We start from the raw sequence: 12,636 nt of genomic DNA, 5'->3' as shown, positions 1-12,636 counted from the left end.
CCTTCAGGAAGCAGATGGTCTATCTAGTGCCTGGAGGACAGATAAAGGGCTGCCCGGCGGGGGAAGAGGCAGTGTCGTGAAGGGGTGACGAGTGCACTCCGGGGCAGACTGCCCGGGTCCAGTCTCTGTGATACCACGTCTTAGCTATGACACTTAACTTCATGTTTCCTTAGTTTTCTCTAACACGGGGATGAAAACTGGCGCTATATACTCTGCAGGGAACTTGAAATGTGCAAAGTGAACATGGAGGGCCCTTGTTTCAAAAGTACTAAGAATTTCAAGATGAGACAGCAGAGCATTAACCACCTATGGGCGCTTCTGTGTGCGGTGTCCTGTGTGACTGTGTCGATCACACACAGGCCCGGAAGCTGGCCCAGATGGGCATAAGAACAGTACCTTCTTATAGGGTTGTTATCAAGATTCTGTTGGCCAACAGCAGTACCTGACATGGAGCAAACACTCAATATTAGCTGTGATTTCTATAGTAATTATTCTGACCATGTAGCAAAACAAATTGTTCGTCCCAAACTACTTTTTATCACCATAAGAACTGATACTCTGCTTAGAAGACCATATCTCCATTTGGTTTAGAATTGCCCATCAAAACAAAATGGAGTCCCTGCTCCAGCAGAGAGCCAGACTTGGATTTCGAACTGCCCTCTGACCTCAGATCCCACAGGGCCCAGTCTCGGCTCGTGAGCTCTTCCACCACCTGTGTTTGCATTTGGTGCCTGCTTTGTGCCAGGCTCGTGCTCAGCGCTCAGCTCAGGTGAACAAGGCCCCAGCCCTCACAGAGCTGCATTCTGCAATTCCTCATCTGTTTTTTTTTTTCAGGAGAAAGAAGGATTATTTATTTATTTTTGTCTGCCTTGGGTCTTCCTTTGCTGCGTGCAGGTTTTCTCTAGTTGTGGCGAGCGGTGCATGGGCTTCCCATTGCGGTGGCTTCTCTTGTTGCGGAGCTCTAGGCACGCGGGCTTCAGTAGTTGTGGCACGTGGGCTCGGTAGTTGCGGCTCGCGGGCTATAGCACGCAGGCTCAGTAGCTGTGGCGCACGGGCTTCGTTGCTCCGTGGCAATGTGGGATCTTCCCGGACCAGGGCTCGAACCCGTGTCTCCTGCATTGTGGAATGGATTCTTAACCACTGCACCACCAGCGGAGTCCAGAAATGGATTTATTTAGAGAGATACGTATTCTGTAGACTGAACATGGTCTGTCTCAAAAGGCGAGAACGGCCTTGGGAGAAACACACTCCAGACAAGAGTGCGGGCCGTCTCGGAAGGCGAGAGGCCTGCAATTCCTCATCTTAGTTGGTGGGTCAGGAGGATTCTGAGGCCGCTTGTTAGAAGCCCCGCTGCTGTCTTTTCGTAACCAGCCTTGTGACCACCTTGGGAGTGATTCTCAGACCTGCCCGCTCTGGGCTGTGTGCGCCCAACCTCTGGGTCGTGTCCCTGCACAGGGCCATTTCCTGCACAGGCTTTTGCCCCTTCTGCCCTTTTAGACTCTATTCTTGACATCCCACATGCCACTTGGGCCCTGTCCAGAAAACTTTTTGCATCCTGTCCTTGCTTACTAAGGTTCAACAGTATAACTAGTTGTCTTGCCCACTGGGACTGCTAGACTGGGCTCCACGCGGGCTGACTCTTCCCAGGCCACTTTTGTATGTGCACTCTGTGTGTGTCGGGGGCGTACTGATAGTGACAGCTGTTAGCTAAGTGAGTGAGGGATCACAGTGGCCTCTTGCAGAGGGGCGGCATCTTTGGCAGAGTCGGGCCCACTGTTTGGCATCCCAGGGGTGGGCATTCCTTACTCTCATGGCTGTTACCACAGGGCATCTTCATTTCCGTGTCCTTTACTCCCACTTCAGTGGCCTGTCCGGGGCGGGGGTAGGGGGAGGTGGGGGGACTCAGCAAGCGTTTGTGGAGTCAGTGCCGCCATCCACTTCTTAATACCTCAGCCTCTGCCACGGTGCCTGGCACGTAGCAGGCAGTCAGTAAACCCTGGAGTGAATGCCTGGTGCCTCTCGTGTCAGCTGTCAGCCCTCTACTCCTGCCTGCTTATTGTGAACCTGTCACCATGAGGGGCTTTGGAAAATCCACGCGTGTTTTCACGCTTGTATTGCCCTCAAAAGGCCAGAAGCCAGAGCTTGCTTTCCTTTTTTTTTTTTTTTTTGGCCACACTGCATGGTATGTGGGATCTTAGTTCCCTGACCAGGGTTTGAACTGCTTCCCCCTGCATTGGAAGCGTGGTGTCTTAACCACTGGACTGCCAGGGAAGTCCCCAGATCTTTCTTGATGGTTTTAGTTGAGACAACCTTCACATAGGTGGCTCTGCCTATAAAGCATACCTAAAAGATGGGGACTTTAAAAAAACCTCCTATTCGTGGAAATTTTTTTTTGCAATATGCGGGCCTCTCACTGTTGTGGCCTCTCCCGCTGTGGAGCACAGGCTCCGGACGCGCAGGCTCAGCGGCCACGGCTCACGGGCCCAGCGGCTCCGCGGCATGTGGGATCTTCCCAGACTGGGGCACGAACCCGCATCCCCTGCGTTGGCAGGCGGACTCTCAACCACTGCGCCACCAGGGAAACATATTCGTGGAATTTTTACCACTCTGTTGTGCTGATGTTAATTAATTACAAATATTAATTCCATGACAAGCACTGTGTATTTTAAAGTGCTTTTGTGTCCTGTTATCAGATGAAGAATGTCTGACTTCAGTGTTGAGGGGGCTGGTGCTAATTTTTGAGCTGGTAATAAGTTTTATAAGTTGTTCATTTGACTAACATGTATTTCCTGAATGCTTTGTATGGGTAGATCACTATTTTTCAGGCTCTGTGGGAGATGAAAAAACACACAGAAAACATTTATTGAGCGTTAGCCACATCCGAGCTCTGTGCAGATGCAGGCGGAAGGCAAGGTGAGGGAAGGGCCCCCAACGCTGCAGGAGCTCCGAGCTGTGCAGGAGGGGGCCCACTCCTTGGACGTGAGCTGTGTGTCTGAGTAATAACAGTGACCTGGACATAGTGGAAGGGACAGAGGTCATGAAGGACACGGCATTTCACGCAGGAACAGCTCTCTCTATTAGCATCTATTGCGGAGCTCAGCATCTTAAAACAACAAACACAAGTTGTCTCACACAGGTTCTGAGGGCCAGGAATCTGGGGGTGGCTCAGTTAGCTAAAATATAGTTTTATTTTTTCTGGAAAACAATTCAAAACAAGTCTATTATTTGTGGAATTTTTAACTGTCCTGTTGTCCTGGCTCTAATTACTCATAAGTATTCATTTCCACAACAAGCACTGTGTATTCTAAAGTACATTTGTGCTCCTGTTATCAGGTGAAGAATGTTGACTTTAGTCAGTGCTGAGGAAGGAAGGCTCAGGGCTTCTCAGGAGGCTGGGGCCTCCACTCCAAGCTCACTCACGTGGTGGTCAGCCAGCCTCCGCTCCTCACTGGCTGTTGGACTAAAGGCCTCAGTTCCTCTCCACATGGCTCTCCCCACTGGGTGACCCAGTGTCCTCAAGACATGGCACCTGGCGTCCCCCAGAGCCAGTGATCTGGGGGGAGAGCGAGAGAGAGAAAGGAAGCCCCAGGGTCTTTTATGACCTCACCCCGGAAGGGACGCGCCAGCACTTCTGCCATATCATTGGTCACACGGGCCTCCTGGGCAAATCGAGGGTGGGGATTACATGAGGGGGTCAGTACCTGGAGGGCAGGATCCAGGGGAGCATCCAGGGGGCTCTCTTCCTCTGGCTGGGGAGAGAGGAAATATGCACAGACGCCTGACATTTGGTAGAGAGCCACTGCCCAGGGGACAGTAAGGCCTTGGGCATTTCCAGCAGGGGACATCCCTGTCTAGCGTTCATTCATGTGAGTGGTAGGAACCCTGTCGATGCTTCATGCATGAGTCATGTTTGAGGCAATAAACACATCTAAGTTCTCTTTACTACGCATACTACCTACTATTAAAATAGATATGCAAAAATATATAACTTAATGAATTAATGCATTATATTAATAGTCTATTGATATATAATTATATAATACAGTAACATTATAATAATAAAAGAAATAGAAATTTGAGGTTTTAAAAAAAATCTAGGTGAGGTATTTTTCTAATAACCAGTTTGTTTATCTATTATTCTTTTTTTTTTTTTTTTTTGCCGTACTGTGCAGCTTGTGGGATCTTAGTTCCCCCACCAGGGATTGAACCTGGGCTCTCGCAGTGAAAATGCTGAGTCCTAACCACTGGACTGCCAGGGAATTCCCTCTAATAATCAGTTTAAATTGTAAAGACTAAGCAGCTTTGAAGCCACATCCTGTACTGTCCTATAGGGTGGCTCATTTGGCTAATAAGAATCGATGAATAACTGAATTTTGAAATTTTCTTTCAGGTGTGTTTTGACTGCGGTGCCAAGAATCCCAGCTGGGCCAGCATCACTTACGGGGTGTTCCTGTGCATCGACTGCTCGGGGTCACACCGGTCGCTTGGTGTCCACCTGAGTTTTATTCGGTAAGGGGAACTTTCCTCACTGGGGGTGGGAGTGATTACCTCGTTACGTGGGTCTCTCTCCCCTTTTCCTTTATGTTTGCTTTGATGTCAAGTAAAATGAGAGGTTGGTTATGAGTCATGGAGATTTAAATCTTGTGTAATTGAGTAAACTCGGAAAATGAATTATTTTCTACTTGGTCGCTGTGCTGTAGAGCTTGGTGTGAGAGGAGGCAGTGTTGAAGCCACAGTCAGAACAGAAGCCTTGAGGCAGCATCTCCTTTTCCTTTCTTGTCTCTGATAATTAGCAGCACACAGGAGTCTTGCTCTGACGCCTCCTGGGGGAAGGGGTCTCTGTCGCTCCTCCAGGTGGACAGTCACTGCAGGTGGTGGGAGACCCTCGTCAGATCAGGGCTGCGCCCCCAGCAAAATCCGGCAGCTCAGCCTCCAATGACACTTATAGCAGAGACCGAGGGAATGATTTTTGCATGAATTTTAGTGGCAGTTTCAAATGTTTGCAATGTGAAAGACGTGGGCTGCCTGGACCCCTCTGGCTAGTCCCTATCTCTGCTCTGACCTCTTGGTAGTAGCCTTTCTGGGGCCTTTGTGGCCATCAGAGAAAGATGCCCCCTCTGGACACAGTCCCACAGTCCAGTAGGAGGCTGGAAGTACAGGGGCACCTCTGAGCAGTCGTGGCTCAGATCTCTGTACGGCTGGCCTCCCCAGGTCAGCTCACCTGTTCCCCTGCCAGTTCTTTTTCCAGGGAAGGAGCCAGCTGGGCAGGCAGGCTGTTTGAAATCATGGCAAGCAGTTTTATTTTATATTATGACTTAAGGAATACTGACACTACAGTGTGATTACCATAAAGAGCGTTTGTTCCTGTAGGGTAAAATCTGTGATAATTTGTGGCGCGGTATTCTGTGTCCTGGTGCAAAAACTGTACAGTAATAATAACAACATAACTTTCTTTTTCTTTAAACATATTGATTTTTGGCTGCATTGGGTCTTCGTTGCGGCGCGCGGGCTTCTTGTTGCAGTGGCTTGTCCTGTTGCGGAGCACGGGCTCTAGAGCGCAGGCTCAGTAGTTGTGGCGCACGGGTTTAGCTGCTCCGCGGCATGTGGGATCTTCCTGGACCGGGGCTCGAACCCGTGTCCCCTGCATCGGCAGGCAGATTCTTAACCACTGTGCCACCAGGGAAGTCCCCATAACTTTCTTTTTAATGGATTAACTGAAAAAAACTTTATGTACTTTCTTGAGTTCTTTTTTTCAGAAATCAATTTATCAAAGCAAAATGGGCTAAATGTTATATCCGTAGAACTCCATAGGTCATGATTTAGAAAAGGGAATTCTCTTGGGTGTTCTTACTACTTCCAGAATATCTATCAGTTTCCTGTCTTCTTTTCTTTTTCTTAGATGCTGGACCCAGGATATTTTTAATACACTCTCCTGACCTTGTCTCTTTTTGAAATGTGGAGGGATTTGGTTGCCAGGGCAAGTTTATTCTTCATGTACTTTTCCCCCCAGGTCAGTTGTCCCCAGTTAGTACGTGGTGACCCACTCTGTCCAGAGGTCGCGATGCCTAGACTGAGGCGATGCGTAGTGTGTTGTCTTCCTTTCTCTCTCACTGTGCTCTTTCCCTCTTCCTCTCTGCGAGGTCCCGCCCATCAGAACCTGGCCCTCCCTTTTCCTCACCACTACAGCACACCACCAGCTTAAACCGTTCCAGGAAATCAGGTGGTTTTCTGACGTGTTCCCCAGCTGAGGGAAGGGCTGCCTGAGAGCCTGATGAGGCTGGACAGCAGGGCCTGTTTGGGATGTTGCAGGTTTAATCACTACCCTTTTAAAAGTTAGATAAATATAACTGTATGAATCATGATGCTTATAAATGATTCAAGAACAACTGTTTAAAAAAAAAATCACTGTACATATAACCCAAGGGCAACAGTCTAGGATTTGGGCAAGAGAAAGTCAAGGATGATGAGGGTGCTAAGGATTTTCTTTTCATGAGGCGGAGGGCTGCTCTTTAAACACTTTTTATTGATTAAAAAATTTACAGGGCTTCCCTGGTGGCGCAGCGGTTGAGAGTCCGCCTGCCGATACAGGGGACACGGGTTCATGCCCCGGTCCGGGAGGATCCCACGTGCCGCGGAGCGGCTGGGCCTGTGAGCCATGGCCGCTGAGCCTGCGCGTCCAGAGCCTGTGCTCCGCAACGGGAGAGGCCACAGCAGTGAGAGGCCCGCGTACTGCAAAAAAAAAAAATTTACAAACATTAGTTCACTGGGAAAAAAATCCAAACAGTCCCAGAGTATATAAAGTAGGAAGTGAAAGTCCCTGCTCTAGAACCCCCTTCCCTCTCCTTCCTCTCCCCGTGCTAGCTGGCTGCACACACACGTGCACACACACACACACACACACACACACACACACACACACACAGAGAGTCCCATTTCCCAGGCATGAACATATTAACAGTTTGGCATGGGTGGAATGTTTATTTAAAAGGAGGTTTTCTGTTTTTTAGTTTTTTTTAAATTAATTTATTTATTTTTGGCTGCGTTGGGTCTTTGTTGCTGCACGCGGTCTTTCTCTAGTTGCGGTGAACGGGGCCGCTCTTTATTGCGGTGCGTGGGCTTCTCATTGCGGTGGCTTCTCTTGTTGCAGAACGTGGGCTCTACGCGCGTGGGCTTCAGTAGTTGTGGCACACGGGCTCAGTAGTTGTGGCACAGGGACTTAGTTGCTCCGCGGCATGTGGGATCTTCCCGGACCAGGGCTTGAACCCGTGTCCTCTGCATTGGCAGGTGGACTCTCAACCACTGCTCCACCAGGGAAGTCCGGAGGTTTTGTTTTGTTTTGTTTTTAAGTAGAATTTCAAGTCAACGAGTTTACAAAGGGAAAAAAATTTTTAGACTATGGCTTTTGCCAAGCAAAAAGGAAAAGACAGGTTAGGCATCTGTGGAAATGGCAAACTGCACTGGGAACTGACTGCAGAGTGGACCTGATTGTCTGGCCTCTTCCCACCCTCCAGGCCTCGGAGCTCTTTGCCCAGTGCCTGTGATGCTGAGTGTCCCAGTGCTCCTCTCTCTGGCTCTGTTTATTCTCAAGTTCACCATTAAGTATGTCATGGGCTGTGACAAGTGCAGGGGGTCTCACCCTTGTCACTGTTGGTGGGCTGGGGGTACAAATACAACATAAATAAGAAGATAAACTATAAAGAACATTGATAGAAACAGAGCATGGTGTCTACTTCTGGTTGGAAAATTAGGCAAAGTGTAAAGGAGGAGGTCACATTTGCAGTGAACTTCGAAGGTCTGGTGAGATTTTGATAACGGAGACAAGGTAGGGAAAAAGGAGGGCCGCACTCAGACTTTACGAGAAGATATAGAGGTGGGAAAAAGTGAACTGTTTAGTAGCTAGTTTTTATATGCATAGGAAAATGAGGGGAAATAAGATTCAAAGGGGAAGATCTGTGTGGCCTTGGGAGGGCCAGTCTGGGAGCTTAAACTTTATACTCCTGAGGCCCTTGGAGGGGGTGCACGTGGGAAGGGAAGGCTGACGTGAGCCTGGGTGCAGTAGGCACCCCAGAGATTCACAAGGCAGTGCTAGGTGGGTGGTAGGTGTGAGGATGCTGCAGCTTGGCTGCTGGGGGTCTGAATCCCGTTGCCATCCCTAGCTGTTGGTAAGGTGAGCGTGTTCCTTACCTCTCTGTGTCTCAGTTTCCTTCCCGTAAAAGTGGAGATGAGAAGGCTTATACTCATCTTAGGGCTTTGGGAGGAGTGAGCAAATGAACTCACATGAATCCTGGCACGTGGCCAGACCCCAGCTTGTTATTTTCGTTTTGTAATTTTTTAATAAATTTATTTATTTTATTTTATTTTATTTATTTATTTTAAATAAATACCAATGCTCCCTAGCAACAGTGAGAGGCCCGCGTACTGCAAAAAAAAAAAAAAAAAAAACCAATTAGAATTAGAATTAGCATATGACCCAACAATCCCACTGCTGGGCATATACCCAGAGAAAACCATAATTCAGAAAGACACATGGGGACTTCCCTGTTGGCATATGGTTAAGAATCCGCCTGCCAATGCAGGGGACACAGGTTCGAGCCTTGGTCCAGGAAGATCCCACATGCTGCAGAGCAACTGAGCCCGTGCACCACAACTACTGAGCCTGTGAGCCACAACTACTGAGCCCGTGTGCCACAACTACTGAAGCCCGTGTGCCTAGAGCCTGTGCTCTGCAACAAGAGAAGCCACTGCAATGAGAAGCCCATGCACCACAACAAAGGGTAGCCCCCGCTCGCTGCAACTAAAGAAAGCCCGAGCACAGCAACAAAGACCCAACACAGCCAAAAAAAAAAAGGCACATGCACCCTAATGTTCATTGCTGCACTATTTACAATAGCCAGGACATGGAAGCAACCTAAATGTCCATCAACAGAGGAATGGATAAAGAAGATGTGGTACATACATACAATGGAATATTACTTAGCCATAAAAAGGAACGAAATTGCGTCATTTGTAGAGACATAAATGGACCTAGAGACTCATACAGAGTGAAATAAGTCAGAAAGAGAAAAACAAATATCGTATATTAACACATATATGTGGAATCTAGGAAAATGGTATAGATGATCTTATTTGCAAAGCAGAAATAGAGACACAGACATAGAGAACAAACGTATGGACACCAAGGGGGGAAAGGGGGTGGTGGGATGAATTGGGAGATTGGGATTGACATATATAAACTATTGATACTATGTATAAAATAGATAACTAATGAGAACCTACTGTATAACTCAGGGAACTCTACTCAATGCTCTGTGGTGACCTAAATGGAAAGGAAATCCAAAAAAAGAGGGGAGGGACTTCCCTGGTGGCTCAGTGGTTTAGAACCTGCCTGCCAATACAGGGGACACGGGTTCGGTCTCTGGTCCGGGAAGATCCCACATTCCACGGAGCAAGTAAGCCTGTGTGCCACAACTACTGAGCCCACGTACCACAACTACTGAAGCCTGCATGCCTAGAGCCCGTGCTCCGCAACAAGAGAAGCCATGGCAGTGAGAAGCCCATGCACTGCAATGAAGAGTAGCCCTGCTCGCCACGACTAGAGAAAGCCCCCACGCAGCAACGAAGACCCAACGCAGTCAAAAATAAATAAATAAATAAAATAAATTTTTTTAAAAAGGGGATATATGTATACGAATAGCTGATTCACTTTACTGTACAGTAGGAACTAACACAGCATTGTAAAGAAACTATATTCCAGTAAAAATTAGTTTAAAAAATGTTGTAAGGCAGATTAGCAAATTTGAGTACGTATATCCTCAATTTTAGGACTTTTAAAAATGTTGGGGCTTCCCTGGTGGTAGGGGCTTCCCTGGTGGCGCAGTGGTTGAGAGTCCACCTGCCGATGCTGGGGATGCGGGTTCATTCCCTGGTCCGGGAGGATCCCACATGCCGCGGAGCGGCTGGGCCCGTGAGCCATGGCTGCTGGGCCTGCACGTCTGGAGCCTGTGCTCTGCAACAGGAGAGGCCACAATGGTGAGAGGCCCGCGTACCGCAAAAAAAAAAAAAAAAAAAAAAAAGTTTAAGGTCAGCCCACATTCAGGTACCTATTATGTTCCTGTGCTAGGAGTTGAGAGAAAAATGTGGGACACTCCTGTCCTCTGGAGCTTGCCGGTTATAACAGTGTGACAGCGTCACCACGATGATGATAATGATGGTGGTGATGAGAATTTTAGCCATGTGGTGTTTACCATGAGCCAGGCACCTTTCAGATATTAGCTTATTTAATTTCTATGAGAGCAAAATGGATAATACTGTAATTATCCCTACTTTACAGTTGAGGAAAGTAAGGTGCAGAGAGGTTAAGTAATTTCTCCAAGGCCGTACAACTCGTAATGGCAGAGTTGAGATTTGCACTTTCAGGCTGCCTCCGGAGACTGTGCTGTTAGCTGCCACCCTGTGACCAAGGGGGGTGGGGATGGCACCCAACTCAACTTGAAAATGTGGTGACTAAGCAAGATCTTTCAGGGAAAGGATTTCAGAGCAAGATATATAACTTAGTGTCACCTTGCTTGGTAATCAAATTCTAAAAAGAGATTTTTTTTTTTTTTTTTTTTTTTTTGCGGTATGCGGGCCTCTTGCTGCTGTGGCCTCTCCCGTTGCGGAGCACAGGCTCCAGACGCGCAGGCTCAGCGGCCATGGCCCACAGGCCCAGCCGCCCCACGGCATGTGGGATCCCCCTGGACCGGGGCACGAACCCGTGTCCCCTGCATCGGCAGGTGGACTCTCAACCACTGCGCCACCAGGGAAGCCCTAAAAAAAGATTTTTTTGTCTTTATAAGAAATCTGTTTCTTATAAAGTATGGTTTAATTTTTACTTTTTATATATTACCATGAAGGCGATTTGTCCTATGTATATGTAATAATAATATGTATTAGTATTATTATTAATCTTATGGTAGCTATTGGCTTCAAAATAACATCCTAGTATTTACGAAAGTTAAATGATACCAATAGGCAGAGAAATAAGAGAAATAGGGATGGCAGCATAAAAGACATTTTTTGGTGAATCTAAAGCTTCTTTTCTTTCTGCCTTGCCCATTTTGTAAAGGGTGTTCAACCTATACCCATTTTATTTTATTTTATTTTATTTTGAGATACGCGGGCCTCTCACTGTTGTGGCCTCTCCCGTTGCGGAGCACAGGCTCCAGACGCGCAGGCTCAGCGGCCATGGCTCACGGGCCCAGCCGCTCCGCGGCATGTGGGATCTTCCCGGACCGGGGCACGAACCCGTGTCCCCCGCATCGGCAGGCGGACTCTCAGCCACTGCGCCACCAGGGAAGCCCAACCTATACCCATTTTAAAATGTCCACATTCCTTTCCAGTTAGTGTGGGACAAGCTAGTGTTGAATATGGGTTAGCCTTGCCTTTTGCTCATGTCTGTGGATTCAGTAGAAAGATTTCTAATATTGTCGCGCAGTCATATCTTGCTTTACGGTGATCACTTGGTGAATTACTTTTGTTAGGGACTACAATTATTGCCTTTTTCTTGCTCTGATTTGATCTTAGGTTATAGGTAAGTAGGGCATAAGGTGTCGGTGGGGGATAGGAGGCACTTGCAGTTTTCACTTAAGCAGCACTAAAACCTGAGTTTCCTCCGCTCCCTGGTGGTGGTGATGTTGAGTGACCTTGAGACTCCCTTCTACTTGATGGTAAGACTGTGAGCACCCTCCAGGCTCCTGTTAGGGGTCACACTGGACAAATCGATAGCCAACCTGAAAAAAATCCAAACAGTACATCTATTTTTTGGAGCCTTGGCTTCTAGGAAGGGTGAGAGGGGCCAGGAGTGGCTTGTACCAACTATTGTGCACCCTGGAGTCCTAGCACCCTGGAAGCCTGTGTCACCGTTAACACAAACTTAGAATTCTTCAGGATCCGGAAGATCGAGGAAAGCTTATCCTCAGAAGTTTAGTGGCTTGATTATGGGGAAGAATAGTATTAACATTTAAGAATATTTTTTCCATTTAGATCTACAGAGTTGGATTCTAACTGGTCTTGGTTTCAATTGCGATGCATGCAAGTTGGAGGAAATGCTACTGCAGTAAGTTCATTTCAGACTTGTCGTTTTCTTCTTGTATAAATATGTGTTGCACTAGTGAAGAAGTTTAACGTTTCCATGTAAGAGTTTGGGAGGCCCTGTCGGACCTCGGGAAGACATGGGCTTAGGAGCTGGACGACCCAGCTCGCTTGTTTATCCAGAAATCTATTCAAAACCTAATAAACACGAAGCTCTGGGCTAGGATACAGTGATGAACAAGACAGATGAGACCCCGCCCTTACAGGCAGAGACAGAGAGCAAGTAAAGCAGTAAATAAACAAAGTAAAAGGTGGTGGTAAGTGATTTGAAGAAAATTAAACCAGGAAGTGATGGCATAGAGGAATTGGGAGACTTCTTTGTGATAATACAGTTCTTTAGTATCTGAGGGTGACTTTTGTACTCAGATGGAATGCTTCTAGCTTCTTTTACCTGAATTTTATTTAATTTATTAAATCTACAGATTAAAGAACCTGTTTTCCAAATCTTCAATTACAGTTTATAAATATCATGTATCAATTTATAAACTTAGTAATTTCTGTGTAAAA

At 47.3% G+C, this 12,636-nt stretch overlaps 1 protein-coding gene across 3 annotated transcripts in view; it reads left to right on the top strand.

Annotated features, from left to right (window-relative positions):
- The window catches only part of ARFGAP3 (ARF GTPase activating protein 3), a 54,531-nt gene that overhangs the window by 2,453 nt on the left and 39,442 nt on the right, over window positions 1-12,636 (top strand). For all 3 annotated transcript variants that reach the window (XM_082850784.1, XM_082850783.1, XM_082850782.1), the window contains exons 2-3: window positions 4,391-4,509; window positions 12,022-12,094. In XM_082850784.1, coding sequence (XP_082706910.1) covers window positions 4,391-4,509; window positions 12,022-12,094 — 192 coding nt within the window. The remainder of the gene's footprint in view (window positions 1-4,390; window positions 4,510-12,021; window positions 12,095-12,636) is intronic.

This window comes from Leucopleurus acutus, assembly GCF_964270905.1.
Source record: "Leucopleurus acutus genome assembly, chromosome: 11".
Classification (NCBI taxonomy): Eukaryota; Metazoa; Chordata; class Mammalia; order Artiodactyla; family Delphinidae; genus Leucopleurus; species Leucopleurus acutus.
This window is presented reverse-complemented; position numbering and strand designations above follow the sequence as displayed.